Source organism: Manis pentadactyla, chromosome 8 (genome assembly GCF_030020395.1).
Source record: "Manis pentadactyla isolate mManPen7 chromosome 8, mManPen7.hap1, whole genome shotgun sequence".
Classification (NCBI taxonomy): domain Eukaryota; kingdom Metazoa; phylum Chordata; class Mammalia; order Pholidota; family Manidae; genus Manis; species Manis pentadactyla.
In genome coordinates this window covers 22,134,444-22,159,277 of record NC_080026.1, presented here as the reverse complement: position 1 = coordinate 22,159,277, position 24,834 = coordinate 22,134,444, and the positions used below count along the sequence as shown (strand labels likewise).

The 24,834-nt window shown below is 36.8% G+C and overlaps 1 protein-coding gene across 2 annotated transcripts in view; it reads left to right on the top strand.

The window, feature by feature from the left end:
- EPC2 (enhancer of polycomb homolog 2) overlaps positions 1-24,834 on the top strand; it is a 136,223-nt gene that overhangs the window by 30,855 nt on the left and 80,534 nt on the right. For both annotated transcript variants that reach the window (XM_036928298.2, XM_036928297.2), the window contains exon 2: positions 16,722-16,881. In XM_036928298.2, coding sequence (XP_036784193.1) covers positions 16,722-16,881 — 160 coding nt within the window. The remainder of the gene's footprint in view (positions 1-16,721; positions 16,882-24,834) is intronic.

The window sequence follows — 24,834 nt, the reverse complement described above, 5'->3', positions numbered from 1 at the left end:
CCCCCACCTACAGTTGGCGTTGTCAGTTTCTTAACTTTAGGTCATTTTATGGGTGTGTAGTCAAAACTTCCTGTGGTTTTATTTTATATTTTCCTGATATTAAGCTGTTGAATATCTTTTCGAGTACTCAATGGTCATTCTTTTATCATCTTTTTATTAAGTGTTGGTTTTTTAAAAATTGGCTTTTCTTATTATTGAGCTATAAAATTTCTTTATGTATTTTGTATACAAGGCCTCTCATACATGTATTGTAAATATTTTTTCCCAGTCTGGCTTGTTTTTTTGTTTTCATAGAATGTATTTTGAATAGCACAATTTCTGAATTTTTATGAAGTCTAGTTTATCAGTTCTTTCATTTATAATTTGTGCTTTTTATATCCTAAGAAATCTTTGGCAAATCCATAGTCACTGATACTTTTCTCCTATATTTTCTTATAGGTGTTTTATATATTTAGGCTTTATATTAGGTCTATGGTCTATCTTGAGTTAATTTTTGTATATAGTGTGGTAGGAGTATAGGTTTCTTTTTTTCCCCCTAAACTCAATTGTTGAAAAGACTTTTCCCCATTTAATTCCCCCATTATTGCACCTTTGTCTAAAATTCATTACCTCTATGTATATGGGTCTCTTTCTGGACTCCTTTCTTTTCCATTGCTTTATATGTTCATCTGTATGTCAGTAATGCACTGTTGTTGATTCATTTAGCTTTGTAGCTTATTATTTAGCTTGTAATCAGATTGTGTATGTTTTTCAAATTTATTATTTTCTTTCAAGATTATTTTGTCTATTCTATTTCTTTTGCTTTCCTTAGAATTTTAGGATCAGCTTGTCCCTTTGTGTAAAATACCTAAAAATTCCTATTGGGGTTCTGATTGGGATTGTGTTGCATTTCTAGATCAATTTGGGGGAAAATTTACCTGGGTAAATTTTTTTTTAAACAACATTGAACCTTCCAGTCCATGAACATGTTTTATCTATTTATGTTACTGTACAAGTTTGTACACAATTTGTTAGACCTGTCTCTGAGTAATAGTTTTGATGCTTTTGTAAGTTGTCCTGCTTATTTTCATTTTTCAGTTGATAGTATAAAAATACAGTTGAGTTTTCAATGTTGACTTGCAGCCTTGTTAAGTTCTTTTTAGTCCTAGCAACTTTGTTGAGATTCCCTAGGATATTCTCCCTACCTGATCATATGTGCTTCTTTTCAATCTGCATGCACTTATTTTTTTTACCTCACTGCATTGCCTGGAACCTCAGGTAAAATGTGGCTTTGAAGTAGTGGGAATAGACTGCTTCGGCCTGTTTTTGATCTTGGAAGAAAAGCATTCAGTCTTTGACGATTAAATATGTTAGCTATAGGTTTTCTATAGGTGCCTTCCCTTTATGAGGTTATGGACATTTCTTTCTTTCTTGTTTTCAGGTAATATTTTGTTATGAATGTGTGTTTAAAAAGGATTTTTAATTTCAAATTTTATTAATTTTTCTTTGTAAAAATTCTGTACTTAAATTCCACTATTTTGAATATTGCACTTTTGTGATACACTTTTATAAAAACAAATTTTTATCCTTTACATTGTGCCCTGGACAGTCAAACACTATTAATTTATGCAATCCTCAGAACAATCTTTTGACATATGTACCTGTTTTACAGATGTGCCTCACCATTAAACTTAAATTCCTTTCTTTCCCTTCCACTTCATTGTAAATATATGAATATTTATTCCTAATAAATGAGGTTAATTTGTTGTTTTTCTTTGTATTCTATTTTGGATTCTCCCTACCTCCTTGATTTAAATTATTTTTAGAGCATGTTAAGCATTAACATGGTTCTAAAATTCAGAGCTTTATAAAGGACATAAGAACTGTCCACTCCCTCCAAATCCCTTCTGCCCATTTTTAATTGGCTGATTTGCTTTTTGTTTGTTGAGGTGCGTGAGCTCTTAAGTATTTTGGATGTCAATCCCTTATCAGATATGTCATTTATGAATATATTCTCCCATGCAGTAGGATGTCTTTTTGTTCTACTGATGGTGTCCTTTGCTGTACAGAAGCTTTTTAGTTTGATATAGTCCCACTTGTTCATTTTTGCTTTTGTTTCTCTTGCCCGGGGAGATATGTTCATAAAGAAGTTGCTCATGTTTATGTGCAAGAGATTTTTGCCTATATTTTTTTCTAAGAGTTTTATGGTTTCATGACTTAGATTCGGGTCTTTGATCCATTTTGAGTTTACTTTTGTGTACGGGGTTAGACGTTCATCCAGTTTCATTCTCTTACATGTAGCTGTCCAGTTTTGCCAACACCAGCTGTTGAAGAGGCTGTCATTTCCCCATTGTATATCCATGGCTCCTTTATCATATATTAATTGGCCATATATGCTTTTAGGTTTATATCAGGGCTCTCTAGTGTGTTCCATTGGTCTATGGGTCTGTTCTTGTGCCAGTACCAAATTGTCTTGCTTATTGTGGCTTTGTAGTAGAGCTTGAAGTTGGGGAGCATGATGCCCCCAGGTTTATTTTTCCTTCTCAGAATTGCTTTGGCTATTTGAGATCTTTTGTGGTTCCATATGAATTTTAGAACGATATTCTCTTTGTTTGTTGAAGAATGCTGTTGGTATTTTGATAGAAATTGCATTGAATCTATAGATTGCTTTAGGCAGGATGGCCATTTTGAGAATATTAATTCTTCCTATCCATGAGCATGGGATGAGTCTCCATTAATTTGTGTCTTCTTTAATTTCTCTTAAGAGTGTCTTGTAGTTTTCAGGGTATAGGTCTTTTCACTTCCTTGTTTAGGTTTATTCCTAGGCATTTTATTCTTTTTGATGCAATTGTGAATGGAATTGTTTTCCTGATTTATCTCTCTGCTAGTTCATTATTAGTGTATAGGAATGCCACAGATTTCTGTGTATTAATTTTGTATCCTGCAACTTTGCTGAATTCAGATATTTGATCTAGTCGTTTTGGAGTGGATTCTTTAGGGTTTTTTATGTACAATATCATGTCATGTGCAAACAGGGACAGTTTAACTTCTTCCTTGCCAATGTGGATGCTTTTTATTTCTTTGTGTTGTCTGATTGCCATGGCTAGGACCTCCAGTACTGTGTTGAGTAGAAGTGGGGAAAGTGGGCATCCTTGTCTTGTTCCTGATCTTAAATGAATGGCTTTCAGTTTCTCACTGTTAAGTAGGATGTTGGCTATGGGTTTGTCATATATGGCCTTTATTATGTTGAGGTACTTGCCCTCTATACCCATTTCATTGAGAGTGTTTTTATCATGAATGGATGTTGAATTTGTCAAATGCTTTTTCAGCATCTATGGAGATGATCATGTATTTTTTGTCCTTTTTTGTTGATGTGGTGGATGATGTTGATGGATTTTCGAATGTTGTACCATCCTTGCATCCCTGGAATAAATCCTACTTGATCATCATGGATGATCTTTTTGATGTATTTTTTAATTTGGTTTACTAATATTTTGTTGAGTATTTTTGTATCTATGTTCATCAGGGATATTCGTCTGTCATTTTCTTTTTTGTGTGTTGTCTTTGCCTGGTTTTGGTATTAGAGTGATGCTGGCCTCATAGAATGAGTTTGGAAGTAATCCCTCTTCTACTCTTTGGAAAACTTTAAGGAGGATGGGTATTAGGTCTTCACTAAATATTGATAAAATTCAGTGGTGAAGCCATCTGGTCCAGGAATTTTGTTCTTAGGTAGTTTGTTTATTACAACTTCCATTTCGTTGGTGGTAATTGGTTTGTTCAGATTTTCTGTTTCTTCCTTGGTCAGCCTTGGAAGGTTGTATTTTTCTAGAAAGTTGTCCATTTCTTCTCGGTTGTCCAGTTTGTTACCATATTATTTTTCATAGTATTCTCTAATAATTCTTTGTATTTCTGTGGTGTCCGTAGTGATTTTTCCTTTTTTGTTTCCGATTCTGTTGATGTGTGCAGACTCTCTTTTTTTCTTGATAAGTCTGGCTTGGGGTTTATCTATTTTGTTTATTTTCTCAAAGAACCAGCTCTTGCTTTCATTGATTCTTTCTATTGTTTTATTCTTCTCGATTTTATTTATTTCTGCTCTAATCTTTATTATGTCCCTCCTTCTACTGACTTGGGGCCTCATTTGTTCTTTTTTTCTAGTTTCATTAATTCTGAGTTTAGACTGCTTATATGGTATTGTTCTTCTTTCCTGAGGTAGGCCTGTATTGCAATATACTTTCCTCTTAGCACATCCTTGGCTGTGTCCCACAGATTTTGCGGTGTTGAATTATTGTTGTCATTAGTCTCCATATATTGCTTGATTTCTGTTTTTATTTGGTCATTGATCCATTGATTATTCAGGAGCATATTGTCAAGCCTCCATGGGTTTGTGGAATTTTTCACTTTTTTTACGTAGTTTATTTCTAGTTTCATACCTTTGTGGTCTGAGAAACTGGTTGGTACAATTTCAATTTGTTTGAATTTACCGAGGCTCTTTTTGTGGCCTAGTATATGATCTATTCTTGAAAGTGTTCCATGTGCACTTGAGAAGAATGTGTATTCTGCTGCTTTTGGGTGTAGAGTTCTGTAGATGACTGTTAGGTCCATCTGTTCTATTGTTTTGTTCAGTGCCTCTGTGTCCTTACTTATTTTCTGACTGGTTAATCTGTCCTTCAGAGTGAATGGAGTGTTGAAATCTAGAATGAAAGCATTGCATTCTATTTCCCCTTTTAATTCAGTTAATATTTGTTTCACATATGTAGGTGCTCCTGTGTTGGGAGCATAGATATTTATAATGGTTATATCTTCTTGTTGGATTGACCCCTTTATCATTATGTAATCTCCTTCTTTGTCTCTTGTGACTTTCTTTGTTTTGAAGTCTATTTTGTCTGGTACATGTAGTGCAACACCTGCTTTTTTCTCCTTGTTGTTTGCATGAAATATCTTTTTCCATCCCTTGACTTTTAGTCTGTGTATGTCTTTGGGTTTAAAGTGAGTCTCTTGTAGGCAGCATGTAGATGGGTCTTGATGTTTTATCCATTCTATTACTCTGTATCTTTTGATTGGTGCATTCAGTACATTTACATTTAGGGTGATTATCGATAGGTATGTACTTATTGCCATTGCAGACTTTAGATTTATGGTTACCAAAGGTTCAAGGTTAACTTTCTTACTATCTAAGAGTCTAACTTAACTCACTTAATATGCTATTACAAACACAATGTAAGGGTTCTTTTCTTTTTAGCCTCCTTTTTCTTCCTCCTCCATTCTTTATATATTAGGTATCATATTCTGTACTCTTTGTCTATCCCTTGATTGACTTTGGGGATAGTTAATTTAATTTTGCATTTGCTTTGTAATTAGCTGTTCTATTTTCTTTACTGTGGTTTCATTACCTCTGGTGACAGCTATTAAATCTTAGGAACACTTCCATCTATAGCAGTCCCTCCAAAATAGACTGTAGAGATGGTTTGTGGGAGGTAAATTCTCTCAGCTTTTGCTTATCTGGTTAATTGTTTGATTCCTCCTTTAGATTTAAATGATAATCTTGCTTGATAAAGTAATCTTAGTTCCAGCCCTTCTGCTTCATTGAATTAAATACATCATGCCACTCCCTTCTGGCCTGTAAGGTTTCTGCTGAGAAGTGTGATGTTAGCCTGATGGGCTTTCCTTTGTATGTGATCTTATTTCTGTCTCTGGCTGCTTTTAACAGTCTGTCCTTATGCTTGATCTTTGCCATTTTAATTGCTATATGTCTTGGTGTTGTCTTCCTTTGTTCCCTTGTGTTGGGAGATCTGTGGATCTCCATGGCCTGAGAGACTATCTCCTTCTCCAGATAGGGGAAGTTCTCAGCATTACCTCCTCAAAGACACTTTCTGTCCCTTTCTCTCTCTAATTCTCTGGTACCCCTATAGTGTGAATATTGTTCTGTTTGGATTGGTCACACAGTTCTCTCAATATTCTTTCATTCTTAGATATCCTTCTTTCTCTCTGTGCCTCAGCTTCTTTGTTTTCCCTTCTGTAGTTTCTGTTTCATTTATCGTCTCCTCCACTGTATCTAATCTGCTTTTAATACTCTCCATTGTGCTCTTCAATGATTGAATTTCCAACCGGAATTCATTCCTTAGCTCTTGAATATCTTTCCATACCTCCATTAGCATGTTAATGATTTTTATTTTGAACTCCCTTTCAGGAAGAGTCATGAGGTCCGTATCATCTTTCTCAGGGGTTATATTCATTTTACTCAGTACCAGGTTCCTTTGGTGTTTCATATTTGTGTGTGACGCCCTCTAGTGTCCAGGAGCTCTGCTCTGTGGAGATGCTCTGCTCCTGAGGCAATGTTGGGGGCCGCAGGGGAGTGGGATTTGTGCCTGGGGGGAGGAAAGAGCTGTTTCCTGCTTCCCGGCTGCTATGCCTATCTCCACTGCCTGAACCAGTGGGCTGAGCACACAAGTATAAGCTTTTATCCCAAAGCAGTTGGATATGGATCCCTGCTTTCCACAAGTGGCTGGAATCTCAGTCTCTCAAGGAATTCTGCCTCTGTTAGCTTTCCAACCCCATCCATAATCACGAGAGTATCATGAAAGCACCATGAAATGTATGTTTGTGCTCCCAGAGCAGATCTCTGGAGTTAGGTATTCAGCAGTCCCAGGCTTCCACTCCCTCGCTGCTCAGTTTCTCTTCCACCCGTGAGCTGGAGTGGGGGAAGTGCTTGGGTCCTGCCTGGACACAGCTTTGGTACGTTACCCTGTTCCCTGACATCTGCTCTTTTCTCCAGGTGTATGCAGTCTGGCGCAGTCCTCTTTCCTGTTACTCTCTCAGGATTAGTTGTATTAATTATATTTTCATATTATATGCGGTTTTAGGTGGAAGCCTCTGTCTCACCTCTCTCACCGCCATCTTTAATCCTCCCCTGGCTGATCTCTTGATCTATGCTGACAGATTTTGATTCCTTTGTTATTTTCTTTTGTGCATTTTCCATAACTTTTCTTTATGGTTACTCTAGGAATTGGCATAAAACTTCATATAGTTCCCACAACCTATTTTAAACTGGTAACTTACATTCAGTGACATAGAAGAGCTCAAATCCTTACATGTCTTCCCGTGCTATATGTTATTGATGTCAAAAATTACATCTTTTAATTTTTGTGTCCATTAACACAATTCTATGTTTAATTTTTATTAAGTATCATTGAAATACACTCTTATGAAGGTTTCACAAGAAAAACAATGTGGTTACTACATTCACCCTTATTGAGTCCCACCCTCCCATACCCCATTGAAGTCACTGTACATCAGTGTAGTAAGATGCCACAGAGTCCCTGCTTGTCTTCTCTGTGCTAAACTGTCTTCCCCGTGACCCCACCACACACCATGTGCACTAATCAGAACACCCTCAAATCCTCTTTTCCCTCCCTCCCACTCCTCCCCCTTGGTAACCGCTAGTTCCTTCTTGGAGTCTGTGAGTCTGCTGCTATTTTGTTCCTTCAGTTTTGCTTCGTTGTTATACTCCACAAATGAGGGAAATCATTTGATACGTCTTTATATGCCTGACTTATTTACTCTAGCTCCATCCATGTTGTTGCAAATGGTAGGATTTCTTTCTTTCTTAGACTGAACAGTATCCCATTGTGTATATTTACCACATCTTCTTTGTCCATTCATCCACTGATGGATACTTAGGTTGCTTCCACAGCTTGGCTATTATAAATAGTGCTGCAATAAAAACATAGAAGTACATTTGTCTTTTTGAATCTGAGAACGTTTCTTTGGGTAAATTCCTAGGAGTGGAATTCCTGGGTCAAATTGTATTTCAATTTTTAGTTTTTGAGTAACTTGCATATTGCTTTCCACAATTGTTGAACTTGTTTACATTCCCACCAGCAGTGGAGGAGGGTTCCCCTTTCTCCACATCCTCGCCAGCATTTGTTGTTGCTTGTGTTTTGAATATTGGCCATCCTAACTGGTGTGAGGTGGTATCACATTGTGGTTTTTATTTGCATTTCTCCAATGATTAGTGATGTGGAGCATCTTTTCATGTGCCTGTTGGCTATCTGAATTTCTCTTTGGAGAATTGTCTGTTCATATCCTCCGCCTATTTTTTTAATTGGATTATTTGCTTTTTGGGTGTTGAGTCATGTGAGTTCTTCATATATTTTGGATGTTAAACCCTTGTCAGATATGTCATTTACAAATATATTTTCCATTTACAAATATGTTTTCCCATACTGTAGGATGCCTTTTTGTTCTGATGGTATCCTTTGCTGTATAGAAGATTTTTAGTTTGATGTAGTTCCATTTGTCCGTCTTTGCTTTTGTTTCCCTTGCCCAAGGAGATGTGTTTAGGAAAAAGTTGCTGATGTTTATCTTCAAGAGATTTTTGCCTTTGTTTTCTTCTAAGATTTTTATGGTTTCATGACTTACATTTGGGTCTTTGAACCATTTCGAGTTTACTTTTGTGTACGGGGTTAGACTGTAATCCAGTTTCATTCTCTGACATGTAGCTGTCCAGTTTTGCCAACACCAGCTGTTGAAGAGGCTGACATTTCCCCATTGTATATTCATGGCTCCTTTATCGTATATTAGTTTACCATATATGGTTGGGTTTACCATATATGGTTGGTATATATGGTTGGGCTCTCTGGTGTGTTCCATTGGCCTATGGGTCTGTTCTTGTGCCAGAACCAAATTGTCTTGATTACTGTGGCTTTGTAGTAGAGCTTGAAGTCAGGGAATGTAATTCCCCAAGCTTTATTCTTCCTTCTCAGGATTGCTTTGGCTATTCAGGGTCTTTTGTGTTTCCATATGAATTTTAGAGCTATTCGCTCAGTTCGTTGAAGAGTTCTTTTAGTATTTTGATAGGGATTGCATTGAATCTGTAGATTGCTTTAGGCAGGATTGCCATTTTGACAACATTAATTCTTCCTATCCATGAGCACGGGATGTATTTCCAATTATTGGTGTCTTTTTAAATTTCTCTCATGAGTGTCTTACAGTTTTCAGGGTATAGGTCTTTCACCTCCTTCATTAGATTTATTCCTAGGCATTTTATTCTTTTTGATGCAATTGTGAATGGAATCGTTTTCTTGATTTCTCTTTCTGCTAGTTCATCATTAGTGTATAGGAATGCAACAGATTCCTGTGTATTAAGTTTGTATCCGGCAACCTTGCTGAATTCAGATAATTAGATCTAGTAGTCTGGAGTGGATTCTTTAGGGTTTTTTATGTACAATATCATGTCATCTCCAAACAGTGACTGTTTTATCTTCTTCCTTGCAATTCTGGGTGCCTTTTATTTCTTGGAGTTGTCTGATTGCTGTGGCTAGGACTTCCCATACTATGTTGAATAAAAGTGGGGAGAGTGGGCATCCTTGTCTTGTAACCGATCTTAAAGGAAATGCTTTCAGGTTCTTGCTGTTAAGTGTGATGTTGGCTATGGGTTTGTCATATATGGCCTTTGTTTAATAGCTATTTTTATGCTTTTATGTTTTAAATTCTATACCAGAATTAAAAGTGACCTATGTGTGGCCATTGCAAGTATATCTATATGTCTGTATGTTAACCTATTTTCAAACGTTTTTATGTTACTGTCTAGTCTCCTCCTGCTTCATCTTGAAGGATTCCCTTTAGAATTCTTATAAACAGGTCTTGTAGTGGTGAACTCTCACAACTTTTATTTTTCTGGGTAGGTCTTTATTTCCCCACCATACTTGAAGGGCAGTTTTTCCAGATACAGCATATTTCTTGCCATTTTTTTCTTTCAGAACTTTGAATATATCATCCCACTTGTTTCTGGCCTGTAGTGTTTCTGATGACAAATTACTGAAAATTTTATAGGCCTTACCTTGTATGTGATGATTTGCTTTTTCCTTACTGCTTTCAAGATTTTCTCTTTGTGTTTGACTTACGACAGTTTAATTACAATGTATCTTAGTGTGGGCTTCCTTGAGTTTATCTTAGAGTTTTTTGAACATTTTGAATTTGGGTATCTATTTCCTTCTTCAGATTTGAGGGGATTTCAGCTATTATTTCTTCAAACAAGCTCTCTGTTCCTTTCTTCCTCCTTTTGGGGCTTCCATGATACATATATTGGTCTGTTTTTAGTGATATACAGGTCTCTTAGACCTCATTCTTTTTTTCTTTTTGTTTCTCTGACACAGTAATTTCAAGTGACTTCTCTGGGTTCACTAATTCTTAATTTTTCTTTATAAAGTCTGCTGTGAACTCCTCTAGTAGATTTTTCAATTCAGTTCGTTATTGTAGTCTTCAGCTCCAGAATTTGTTTGGTTCTTTTTATATTTTCTTTTTTTTGTTGTTGTTGTTTTCATTAATCTACAATTACATGAAGAACATTATGTTTACTAGGGTCCCCCCTTCACCAAGTCCCCCCCACAAACCCCATTACAGTCACTGTCCATCAGCATAGTAAGATGTTGTAGAATCACTACATGTTTTCTCTGTGTTGCACAGCCCTCCCCATGCCTCCCACACATTATACATGCTAATCATAATACCCCTTTTCTTTTTCCCCACCTTTATCCCTCCCTTCCCTCCCATTCTCCCCAGTTCCTTTCCCTTTGGTAACTGTTAGTCCATTCTTGGGTTCTGTGATTCTGCTGCTGTTTTCTTCCTTCAGTTTTTCTTTGTTCTTATATTCCACATATGAGTGAAATCATTTTATATTTGTCTTTCTCTGCCTGGCTTATTTCACTGAGCCAAATACCTTCTAGTTCCATCCATGTTGTTGTAAATGGTAGGATTTGTTGTCTTCTTATGGCTGAATAATATTCCATTGTGTATATGTACCACATCTTCTTTATCCATTCATCTACTGTTGGACACTTAGGTTGCTTCCATTTCTTGGCTATTGTAAATAGTGCTGTGATAAACATAGGGGTGCATCTGTCTTTTTCAAACTGGGCTGCTGCATTCTTAGGGTAAATTCCTAAAAGTGGAATTCCTGGGTCAAATGGTATTTCTATTTTTAGCTTTTTGAGGAACCTCCATACTGCTTTCCATAGTGGTTGAACTAATTTACATTCTCACCAGCAGTGTAGGAGGGTTCCCCTTTCTCTACAACCTCGCCAGCATTTGTTGTTTGTCTTTTGGATGGTGGCCATCCTTACTGGTGTGAGGTGATATCTCATTGTGGTTTTAATTTGCATTTCTCTGATAACTAGCGATGTGAAGCATCTTTTCATGTGTCTGTTGGCCATCTGAATTTCTTCTTTGGAGAACTGTCTGTTCAGCTCCTCTGCCCATTTTTTAATAGGATTATTTGCTTTTTGTTTGTTGAGTTGCATGAGCTCTTTAAATATTTTGGATGTCAAGCCTTTATTGGATCTGTCATTTATTAATATATTTTCCCATACTGTAGGGAATCTTTTTGTTCTGTTGATGGTGTCCTTTGCTGTATAGAAGCTTTTCAGCTTGATGTAGTCCCACTTGTTCATTTTTGCTTTTGTTTCCCTTGCCCAGGGAGATATGTTCATGAAGAAGTTGCTCATGTTTATATCCATTTTTTTTTCTATCTGTTTTTGATATTCTCATTTTTTTCATGCATCATTTTACCTGGTTTGATTTAGGTTTCCTGTCTTTTCTGTTGTAGATATTTATTTTAAACTTTGTTAATTCATTTACAGATTTCCATTTCCTTAGAGTCAGTTTCTGGAGATTTATTCCTTTGAGCCATTATTTCCCTGTTTCTTTATGTGCCTTTTTGGTTTTTTGCTGTAATTCATGCTTCTGAAAAAACAGCCACTTCCCCCAGTTTTTATGAGTTTGCCTCATAGAGGGAGAAGGCCTTACCAATCAGTCCAGGTAGAGAGAGTCTGGAAGCACCTGAAACCTTTCTGGAGATGTGTCATCTCTGAATGTGTGCACGTAATTTTCCCAGTTAGAGGGGTTTGCTGATTTCTTTTCTGGGAGCTTTTAGTCTGTCTACCTCCAGCACTGTAAGTTCTCTGGTGCTGCATCAAACCTCTGAGCTCTTTTGTTCTCCACAGAACCCCCACTCTCCCACCCCACCCCCGCTTTCCTCCCATCCTCCCTAACCCATCCTCCTCAACCCATCCTCACTTTCTCCAGGGTATCTAAAGAATGCTGGTTCAGTCAGCTCTCTGAAATAGGTGAGACAGAAGTTAGTCCTTTGGCCAGTTCCCTAACAAGCTGAAATGTTGGATGTTCTTTCCTTCCCAAGGGAGAAACTGAGCAGAGCATTTTCTCCCGATTGTGCCAAGCATTGCCAGATCCTGTGTGTGGTAGTGCAGGTTCTAGTGCCACCTTTTTCCATGGTGGGCTTTTTTGATATGTAGATTCATATCTTTTATTTCCAGACATTTTGTGTGTGGGCTGGGGGTTTACATGTCAGTTCTGTTACATTGTTTTGTTTTTCTTCAGGAACTCCAATTACATGAATGTCATTCCTTTTTTGTCTGTTTTACATCGTACCAATTTCAAACTCATTTAATTTTTTTCTTTACTTCATTTTCATTCTCTTAGTTATTTGACAGCCTTTAGCTAACACAAGTTTTTGTTAGAGTATAATTTGCCCTGGGCTTCTAGTAATTTTTGATCTTTGAGGTAATTATCTTTTCTTTCTTCCCTGAGTTCAGTCAGCTCTCTTCATTTTTTCCTGAGTCTTTTGCCCCTTCTCTGAGTTTTAAGAGTTTCTGATTCAGTGTGATTTTTCATCTCAAAAATGCATATTTAATTAAGTTTAGAGCATTTTTATTAAACTTGTCTGGGGCTCTCCCCCACGCCCTAGAGTGGACAGTTAGTTCATCATTAGAGACCTAGTTGAATCTTGTTTTTTTATTTTTAATAACAACGATAGACTTACTATGTTTTCTTCTGTTCATTTTTGTAGATTTGGGGTCGTTCACAACATTCCTCATTCAGTGTTATCCTCTTTTATGTAAAGTGATCTGCTTTTGAGAAATGTGCAGAGAAGGGCTTTGTTGCATTGTAACTGTAGCAAGTGTTTCAGAATCCCCATCACCTGGTTTTCTGTGGGATAGATGGGCTCAGTTTTTATCTTTTCCTTCTCTGCAAGGATCTGAAACTTCCTCTTTTGAGTTTGATCTCCCAGACTTTGCTACACTGTTTTGTGCTGATGGCTCATCTGTCATTCTTTTGTCCTTGTGGCTTTAGAAGTTTCTTGTCCTTTACTAATACATTTACTATTTTAGGGAAGGGAAGTAGAGTAGGTAAATGTAGGCATTCAGTCTGCTCTTTAATTGGGAATTTTGCATGTGAATTTTTAAAACACCAATGAATAATCTCTGTATGTAGTCTAACTTCGGTTGGTAGAGTCTGAAACCCAACAAGTTGGGGCATGAGCATGACAAGAGGAAAAAGAGACATACAAGTAAGGATTCAAGTTTCAAAACTGCTGATTTCTACCAGTGTGGTCATGGACCCTTAGCTTACTCATTGCTGAAAAAATTTTTTTTCTATCTTGCATATTGCAGGATTCTGCATGGTTTTATATGACTGAAAGTCATGAATTATTTAGCTTCTTTAAGTTTGCTTTTAATGGTTTATCATGTAATTTCACTTGTCACTCAGAAAAAAGTAGAGAATGTATAATAATCTCTAGGAGAACCCAAAATGTTTTGATATATAGTAGGTTTCAAAAGGCTATTTCAGAATGTCAAAATAACCATAGGAAGTGATTTTGTGTACTTTGGTGGAGAGTCCCTTCATTTATGATGCAGAAGTTTTAAAGTATTTTAAAACATTTGCCTAAGTAATACACATTTACTTTTGAAAGTTCAGAAAGTACAAAAGGGCACACAGAAGTAAATAAAGATCGCATAAATGGTACTTTGTGGTACATTCTGTTCTGTTTTCTTCCATGTTCTTTTCTTATATATTCATTTATATATGTGTGTGTGTGTGTGTGTGTGTATATATACACACACACACACACACATACATACATACATACATACATGTCATTTTGCAAGCTGCTGTTTACTTAATATCCTAACATCTTTTCGGGTTAGTAATAATCCACGTTGTTAGTTTTTACTACTACCTAAGAGTTCTATTTTATGTATATAACTAATTCCCCATTTATTGTCATTTAGACTTCCAGGGTTTTTTGTGTTATATAATCATTGCCATGGTGAGCATTTTTAGTCATCATTGCCCCCTTATTTGTTGCCTTTTGATGAATTTTAAGTGGAGTTAGTAGATCCAAAGGATGTCTTTTTAAAGGACAGGAAATCAAGTAGTGCCTGATTTTTTTATTTTCTGTTAAAAAACTCAAGTAACCTCACCAACATACAATGCAGCATGTTACAAGGAATCAGCATTACTCCTGTCAGCCCCTTCTCCCAATAAAGACAAATCAAAACTCTTCTACCTACTTACAGGATTTTGTATGTTTGACACTGGTTATGGTTATTATATGAAGCAGGGTCTCTAGAAGGCTTTTTTTTTTTTGGTTGAGAGACCGTCTGAAAATCTGGGGAAGGAAATGATAGTTGAGAGTTTACTTTTAGAGCTAAATTTGTTCTGTAAATTAAAATGGGGGAATATGTCATGGTCTGGTTGCTTAATTTCTGGCTGCCGCTCTGTCACCTGCCAGCTGTGTTAACAAGAGCATCATCTATGATGTTTTTAAATTTTCTCACTTGTAATATTAAAATAATATTAAGTTCATCTATTAAAGATATGTTTCAATAACTGGATAATACCTAAAAATGTTTTGTACTTGGGAGAAAGTCCAATATGTATCAAAAGAATCTCTTGAGATCAAAAACGTCTTGGGAAAAACATCTTGGGAGGACAGGGAAAGATGTCCAAAACTGCCAGTTAGCTCAGTTTTCTCTTGTCACCCATACCTGCAGATTATCAGCATTATAAGAACAAGTTTTTCATCTTTAACAGCCTAACTGGGTGGACTAGTCAAAGAACTGGAGTCAGAATCCTGAAATTCAACTCATATATTACACCATAACTGAGAACAAACCATTGTTTCTTGAATCTTAAATACAAAATGGGTAACATCAACCCCTATGTCCCAAGATTGTGAGGAGCTTATGAGTAAGTGGTTGTGGGTGTCCTTTGAGAACTGTAAAACATAAATATAAGGTGGCATTGCATATTGCGTCACTTTCTTTGACCAGGAGAATAAAATGTCTGCAGGATAATAGGAAAATACAGGCTTAAATAATGCTAGAAATTGCTCATTCAAGGCCTGGCTTCCTGGTTTCTTCATCTGTTTGTGTGTGTATTTGATCCCTCACAGTTTCCCAGTTAACTCAAAAGTTTTTACTACTAATCATTTCTAATTAAATTGTTACTGGTATTTTTATGGAGAAATATATTTAGTGCTCCAACTTGGGATCCTACCCTACAAAGAAAAACATGTTTCTACCTGGCACTGCAAGTGGGGAAATTGTCAAATCTAAGCCATACCCATACTCTTGTCCCTTTCCTCAACTGCTTGCCTTTTTATTGAACATCTCTGGGCTTCTGTCCATTTTAGATACTCTGTTTTCTCTGCCTGGATTCTTTCTTTTTTCTCTTTTGCCTTGTTAAATCTTTACTGATCTTAGCAGTCTTTTAGTTTAGATTTTTGCTCTTTTTGGACATCTTTCTCTGTCCTCCCACGACAGTGGTGTGACTGTGAAGAGACTTAATTGTGAAGCGCAACCATGATTACCTACTTAGAATATCTGTCTTCCACTAGCTAAGTTCTTTAATGGCATAGTCTGTCTCATTTACTCTTAACAATTCTCAAGTAACAGGAGTAGTATCTGGTGTCTACTAGGGACTGTGAAAAGTGTTGAAAGGGTGACTACTGATAAATAATAATTAATTTATGCATTGCAGCATAGTCATTACTCTTTTAGATAACAAAATCACAGAAGGCCTCTCTAATGAGAAGAGATGTGAAGGAATTTCAAAAACAATCCTTTTGAATATTTAGGAACCTTAAGGAGACACAGGGTGGCTAGAATAAAAGATGGAAGGAGAGGGGTTGGAGATTAGGTTGAAGAGATAGAAGGCCTTATTAAATCACTGATAATTTTAACTTTTCATCTGCGCATGAAGGGAATCCATTGGGCGTGACATGATCTAATTTACCTCCCACAAAGTGAAGCTGCTTTGTTGTGAAAAGTCCGTGATGTGTCAGGGGAGAAAGTATGCAGTAAGTGGGGAAGGTAAGGAAAAGTTATTAGAATATGGGTATATTTTATGAAAACTATTCTGTTTAACCTTTGTTAAAAAGTTACTCCCTGCTGTAGTGGTAATGTGGTCTGTTGAATGTAATTTTATCTTTCTCTGAATTACCCAGAATTTTGTACTGTTGAAGTTTCAGGTGTATTAAGTGCAGAAGATACTTAAAATCTGTGATACAAATTATTTTCCTGTCATTTGCTTATTTTCCCATAATTTGGTACTGGTAGTAAGCACCTCAATTAATTTAGCAAACTAGGGATCAATTTTCTTGTAATTGTGATGTTAAATTCTAGTTTGTGAATATGGATATACTTAATCTTTTTTTTAAATTCTACCTATTAAAATTACAATCATTTAAGGTGGTAGTAGAATAAGCACCAGTATTAAGGGAGAACAATGGCAATGCTTTCTGTAGGATTGTGGCAAAGCAACTATTTATAATTGATTCTTAAAGGACCTTGGAGTTATTTATGAAAGTAAATTTTATATTGAGTTATTCGTTGCATTAACAGTATTAAAACAACCTATGTTGTCTACTTTACATTTTCCAGGAACATCATTTACAGCGAGCTATTTCAGCACAGCAAGTGTTCAGAGAAAAAAAAGAGAGCATGGTAATTCCAGTTCCTGAGGCAGAGAGCAACGTCAACTATTATAATCGCTTGTACAAAGGAGAGTTTAAACAGCCGAAACAGTTCATTCATATTCAGCGTAAGTTTGTTCATTCATTGTTTTCTGTTTGTAATTGAAATTTATCAACCAGTGAAAATCCTTTCTCTTTTTTGCCAATGAGATTTTAATTTTTTAATGCATATACACAGATTAATAAAAATGTAAAACATTGAAGAATACAATCCCTCTGTACTTACATTTGAATGTGGAGATTATTTTGAGTGGTAGTTGCATTTGTAACATTAGATGTTTTATAGTATAGGATTTTGTATAGCACTTATACTTCGTTATGCAGTTAAATGTTGGTGATTACCATACCCAAATAAGATTTATTTTTAAATTGGCTGTAATGCCAATTAGGGGTGAGTCTTCTGAAATTTTTTAGAATTAGATCCTATACCTCTACCTTCATCTAGTTTTTTATATAATTCCAATTCTCCCTTGATACTTATTTTTCTCCCCTTGGTTACTATTTAAATGATAACGATCTCTTGCCTTAAAACTATTTCAATAATCTGTTTTTTTTTAATGTATATATATAACATCTATTGTTATTACTACCCTCATCTATTCTCACCGTCCTCTAATCTCTCTTCTCCACAAAGTCTACTGGTATCAGAGTGGTCTTCCTAAAGTGATGGTCTGATCAAATTATGCTCTGGCTTAAAATCCTACTGTTTTCTTTTATGTCCAGAGTAGGAGTTTTCAGCTGACTCTGCAGAGCTAGTGTCTTGGTATCTTGGCTGGTTGTGTAAGAAAAACTTTGGGGAACCTGTTAACATAGAGATTTCAGGACTCTGCTTCAGGCCTACCTGTCTGAGAATCTCTGATATACAGCCTGTTAATAAGACTTTTTTTTTAGTTTCCCAGGTAATTCTGAAACATACCCAGATTTAAGCCTGACTGTGAAATCTACTGTTTTTCATTGATTCTAAAATGCATATTTTTTCATTGGCCGTCTTTGAAATGAGATTGCATCTTAAATTGCTGTTGTCCTGGATTGAAGTTTAGTTTATGTAAAGAGAATTAGCATTTGTTTCCACCAGGCATCTGAGGATCATACCAAACTGAGACCACTTAAAAGCCACTGCTTGTTTGTTTTGGTTTGGTTTTGGACCACACTGGTAGCTTTTGTGTGGGCTGCCGACCTGCTTGGAGTTCAGTTCTTGGTAGGGGGAGGGGATATTTTTGCCCCCTCCTTTCACCTAAGGGCATACTGAGAAATATGAAGTTCCTTGCTGTTCTTTTATGCATGGCTGGTTTATTTATCTTACACTGAGGTTGTTACCCTTTGATGGTGCAGCTTTATGAGTGAGTATTGTGTTAAACTTCTTACAGACCCCAGCATAAAGCTTTTTTTCCCATTCTTACCATGTATAAAGTCATAGTGCATCTTGTAATTTATGGCAGTGTAGATTTGACAGAATTCAATGATAGCCAAATTCTCTAGTTGGAATACAAGTCCCTTTGGGATTTGTTCCCTGCATCCTCCATTAACCTCATTTCCTGTTGCTGTTCCCCTTACTCTTTGTACCATAGGGACTAACTTAACATTATCCACATTGGCCTTGTTTTATATTTCACACTTCCTTGCACGTGCTATTCAAGTTATCTTTCCCTTCCTGTAGCTTATTTAAGACCGAACTCCCTTATGAAGCTTACCCTGACTTTTCTCATTCTATTTCTCCCCTTTACTTAGATCTCAGTATCTTGTACATACCTCTGTTAGAGGGACTCACTGTACTTTAGTGCAGTTATTTATAACCATCTTTCTCTCCTTTTAGACTGGAGCTCCTTGAGGACAGGGGCTATTTTTATTTTCTCTTTGTATCTTTAGTTAAAGCACATGGCTTTTAGGTGCTTAATAAATGGCATGTTTGTTGATTGATTTGTTTTTGGTTTTTTTGTACTTTTTTTTTTGGTATCATTAATATACAATTACATGAGCAACATTGTGGTTACTAGATTCCCCCCATTATCTAGTCCCCACCACATACCCCATTACAGTCACTGTCCATCAGTGTAGTAAGATACTACAGAGTCACTACTTGTCTTCCCTGTGCTATACTGCCTTTCCTGTGCACCCTCCTACATTATGTGTGCTAATTGCAATGCCCATTATTCCCCTTATTCCTCCCTTCCCACCCATCCTCCCCAGTCCCCTTCTCTTTGGTAACTGTTAGTCCATTCTTGGTTCTGTGAATCTGCTGCTGTTTTATTCCCTCAGTTTTTGCTTTGTTGTTACACTCCATAGATGAGTGAAATAATTTGGTACTTGTCTTTCTCTGCCTGGCTTATTTCACTGAGCATAATACCCTCTAGCTCCATCCATGTTGTTGCAAATGGTAGGATTTGTTTTCTTCTTATGGCTGAATAATATTCCATTGTGTATATGTACCACGTCTTCTTTATCCATTCATCTACTGATGGACACTTAGGTTGCTTCCATTTCTTGGCTATTGTAAATAATGCTGTGATAAACATAGGGGTGCATATGTCTTTTTGAAATTGGGATCCTACATTCTTAGGGTAAATTCCTAGGAGTGAAATTCCTGGGTCAAATGGTATTTCTATTTTGAGTTTTTTGAGGAACCTCCATACTGCTTTCCACAATGGTTGAACTAATTTACATTCCCTTCAGCAGTATAGGAGGGTTCCCCTTTCTCCACTTCCTCCCTGATTGATTTGTTTTTAAATGGCTTTTTAAAGGCCCTTACGTGTCAGAATCATATTCCAAAGAGTCTTTTCTCTGAGCATTCAAGAGAAACACATGTGCAAAAATTATTTGTGACTTATTTCCTCTGTGTTCTTTTTGAGTCTGTTTAGCTTGTGGTATTTGCCTTATTATTGTACCAGGAAGAAGATAGCTGTTCATAATAAGAATTTTAAGGATTTCTCAAGCCAGATTTTCAGGGTTTTTGTATATTAATAACTGAACATTGACAGGACTATATGTAAAAACCATTAGAAGAAACTAAGGACCAAGAAATTTGGTGTAACCCATTTGGGTCAGGCCCGTTGGGTAAAGATTAATCTTGTGTTGGTTGGTGTTTTTGTTTTTGGTTTTTTTTCATTTTGCTCTGTTGTAAAAAATGGAATAACAATAGAAAGTTACATTAACTATTTCATTTTTTCTTTTAGTCTGTCAGCATATCGATTCTATGTACTATTCTATGTAATATCATACTATTCATACAATTTTTTATCCTGCCTTTTCTACATCTATTTAAAGTTTCTGAGGTTCTTATGTAAGGTCTGTTATTTTCAGTGTATATCAAATTTCTATCATATTTTGATATTCCACAATTTGCTTACCTATATTCCTGTTACTAGCCTTAAAAATTATCTGTACTCAAATTTAAACTTGTTATCATTGCAGTGTTGTTTTGTTTGTTTGTTTGTTTTGGATATAACTTCTTTCCACCCTAAAATATAAGGAATTTCAAAAATATTGCTCTGGATTTTTTCCTTTTCTTCTTTTAATGATGATTTGAAAGAATCCCCCTTTATCTGGCTAGAAAAAGACATTGTACAATTGCCAAAGTAGGGTAGTGTAGTTCAGGCCCATCACATTGCTTGCCTGGGCTTTGTCAGAAACCTCTGTATTGGTGTCTCTGCTGTTGTTTTCCTGCCTTCCAGTCCATTATCCACAGTGCCACTAAAGTGATTGCTACCCATTTAGACAATTTTCAGACTCTGTTTCCTGTAGGATGAAATTTGAGCATCTTTGTATCTTGTTTAAGCCTCTCCATTTTGCCTGTGCAGGCATGGTTCCCTTTGTGTTCTTCCACTTTGACACCACCCTTTAATGAAATGAACTGTTGAAGGATCTCTTTTCTCCTCTAGACTGTAAGCTTTTCAGGAGCAGTTCTATCTCACTGACCATACAGTCCCATACTACAGCCTCAATACATCTTTTTTCCCTGTTCTTCACCCTCCTTACCCTTTCAGCTACAACAATGAGCTCCTTGCAATGCTCTTGACTTGTGCCTTATTTTCTCCTGCTTGCATGCCTTCACATAGCCCTGTAGTTCTCTCCTCCACTTGTTAAATTATAACTTGTTATCCAAGTCTCATCTCCACAGTTACCCTCAGGAGCCTCTTCCTGGCCCCTCTAAGCAGAGTTCTTGGCATTGTTTACCTCAAGCCCTCCTGTGTCATATACACACCCTCAGTATTGCATTGACCATTTTTGGTTGTGATTGTTCACCTCTGTTGCCTCACTAGGCTATAATGCATATTTAGAACAGGCACTTTTTCTTTTTTTTAATTTTGCTGCCTAGTATACCTAGCATGAGGTTAGGTATGCAGTTTGCTGAATAAGTAAATTGAGTGAATGGATAGATAATTAAAAGCATATATACCATGGCATTTTTGGCACATCAGTTTTGTAGGACTGAAGATTGTACACAGAATCAAATATAAGAATAAAATTATTTAATGTGTACAGTGAAACTGAGATCTGCTATATGAATCCAAATTAAAAATTAAAAGTGGGCTCTTGTTATTCACCAACAGTGGCATTTTAGGGGGAAAAAGGGCATGACAAGAAGGAATTAGGAGTGGAATGACTCTGGTCTTAGTATGGATATAAGGTACACCTTGCTCTACTTGTCCCTTCCAGTACCAGTCCTCCATAGTCAACTTGATAGTGGTATTCTGGGGAACTTACTTAGTCACAATATATTGAAGTACTCTTACCAGGTTGGAGGCATATTCTTACCAAGCATTTTGGAGACACCATAGTCTTTGATGACCCAAGATACTCAAACTCATCCTCTTTTAGGCTAATTCTACACACTGGTCAGTTGTGTGACACATGTAGAAGATGCTACCTGTATTTACTTACTGTTACAGTGAATTTACTTTATATACCTCATCCCAGATATTATAATTGTTCATTTCTTTTGGAGTTTAAGAACTTCATTAAATTCAGGACCTGAAGTTTTCTCCTTAAGGAAAGACTTTGTTTACACTGCAATAAGTTCTTTATTTTGACCTCTCATCACCTCTTTTACTTAATGTGATAATATTTTACAGTTGATTCCAAGTGTCTTAGAATTCTAGAACATAAAGGAACTTGAGGTATTGTTTCTTAAGTATTCTGAAGTTAATTTGTGTCTGGTTTTGAACTCCATTTAATGGTTCTTGGAAACAGGATTCATTGTTTTGAAAGGAAAGTTCGCTTCCTCCTCTCACTGTGTTATACCTACAGACACAGATCAATAGACCATCTCATCTGATTCTTGGTAGAAAGAAAGAAAAGTTCAGAAGACAGTATACGTGGGGTGGGTTAGCACCTTCTTATCTGTCAGGCATGGAAAGGAATTTACTCCTAGGAAATTGAATTCTGCTGTTTGTATCTGCAGCCAACATACTAAGCCCTGGTAAAGTGCCTGCCTGCTATACATTGCAGTATCCTTGAAGCTGCCGCCTCCTCCTCAGTCTCATATAGCTGACCATTGTCAGTTCTACACTGGGGGAAAAAAAGAAAAATTCCATGTATGCAATGTAAAGTGGACCTGGAATATTAGATTTTCAGCAAGACTAATGGATACAGGCCTAATATCCAACTTCAGTCATTATCCTTGAACACCCTCTGCTATTCTCCTCATTAAACAAAAATGATGATACTTGAATGTTTGTCCTGGTGGGGCAAATATATTTTAATCAGAAAGAGTCGGAAAAGATTCTAAATGAAGAACATTATTTATTTTATACAGTTAAACTTCTGGGTGAAAAAGATGCATGCCAGGAACATAGTTTTCTTGTAAAAACGTCATTGGTTATGTATTAAGATATCAAACATTTAAATAAACAAATATTAGAAAAACATTGCTCTGAGTACAGAAGTGGGTTGTATCAGATTTGTGGAGAAAACATTCCAGGTAGAGCTAGAGTGAGGGTTGGGTACTGAGTGTGGTGGTAACGGATACAGTGAGCAAGGCCAGGCTCTGAGGGCAGCCCACATTCTGGTCTGCTGGCTTTAAGGATCTTCTGCTCTTCTCAGGACCGTGCTGAGCCACCTGTCCTTGCGTAAAGCTGTGAATGTGAGCAGTAGGGCTTAAATGGTAGAGCAGTAATTGGGTAGCTACTAATCCAGGAAGGAAGAGGAGCCCCAAAACTCACTAAATATTAAGTATTAAGGTAATGCCATGTGTTTTGGGAAAAAGCAAAAGAATCATTTGTCAGTCTGAGGTACAGGTGAACAGGCAGTCTAAGGAGAGTGCCCCTTGGACCTGTATGTATTTATTTATGTCTGCTATTAAAAAACAAAAATATTTGAGGTGACTTTGAATAAAATACAGCATAGTGAAAACCATAGCTAAAGAAATCAAGGAGGAAATAAAGACACTATAATAAGAGGAATATTTGATGCTTAGTGGTACACATTTTAGGCTGATGTAATTAACAGACAAAAAATAGAGTTGGTACTAAGGTGCATATTTCAGTGTGTGTTTCCTGGCACTGAAGCATTTAGAGCTCTCCTGTGGGGCCACACAAAGAAGATTATGTGATGTGCCCCAGCACACCTGACTGTTAATAGGAGTTACTAGAAATAGGCCTTCAACATCCTCACCTAGCAACTAGCATCTCCATGGAAGATTCTTCAGTGACACCACACTGCCCTGAGAGCTGGCATCTTGTCTATCTCCCTGTCTACCATAAAAGACTAAATTTCCTTCCTATCTTACCCCAGTAATATAGTATCATGGGCTGCCTACCTACAAAGATGTTTTCTTACATGCTAATCTCCTGCAATGTTTAATAGAGGACTAAACTTTTCTTACCACAGTTATGGATGGATAAAGCGTAATAAATAGCTAATAGCATTTACTGATTGTTGTGTCCTGGTCCTGTTAGTGTTTTACATATGTTAAGTCAGTTACTCCTCAAGGGAACTTTACGAGTTAGCTAGTATTTTTACTCCCTTTTTAAAGAAAGATTACATAAAGAGCCCAAAGTAATACATCTAACAAGCAGAAGAGTCAGAATTCCAGTCAAGGGTCTCCGGCTCTAGAGTGTAGCTGCTTAACTCTGGGGTACTGCTTTTCAGTCGTGGCTCATTGTAACCTGCAAATACTGACAGACATTAAACAGAAATCCATTATCATTCAAATATGGTTGATATTGAATCACAATGGGAGTAAAGGATTTCTTTTGTGTGTATGTGTCATGGATAAATTGCAGGATAGAGGATGGTTGTCTTTTGATAGTAAAGGGCGTCCTGGATGTGAAAGGCAGGTACAAACACCTGTTAAGACACTTCTGGTTTTGCCACAGGGTTGATTAATGAATGTACATGGCAGTGAGGGAGGTGCCAGAAAGAGGGAAAAGCTTGAAGAAAAGGGAGCCAACCATGACAGTAATAAATTAATAAAAACAAATTTTACAATTTTGCTTAAGGTAGTGAGGAACTCCAGTGAAAGAGATGAATTTTAGTATTTGGGAAGGCCCAAGATGAATTTTTAAAAGAGCCTTTTAAGTTTTACAAATGAAAAGCATTTCAGGGAAAGCCCCTAGAGCAACATTGTGGACTGAGCCTTTAAAAAAATACTCCCATTCCAATATGTGCACACACACAGACTAAGGGATCAACCGGGATCTTTGAGCTCTAGGAACTAACTGAGCAGAGCTGCAGAAACTTTTCTAGTGCCTCTGGGGCTTTCTCCAAGTCCAACCCATCTTTGAAAACAATCCTGCAACCCCCTAATAGAGGGAGGCCCAAGTTGGGAAAGGTCTGTGGCAGTTACTAATTTCTAAACCTCCAACTAAGCACTGTAGTTGGCAAACAAAGTTTGCTTTGGGTGTGTAAGTCCAGGGAAAGGAAATCCCGGGGCAAAATACCTCTAAAAACCGAAATCAGTCAAAGGGAGAAATAAAGTTTAAAACCCATTTATTTCTCACATACTGCAGTCCCAGTCCGTCTTCCTTCTCTGCTCTGGCAGCAACCACACCCGCCCTCCCCCTCACCTCTCAGGTACAGATAAG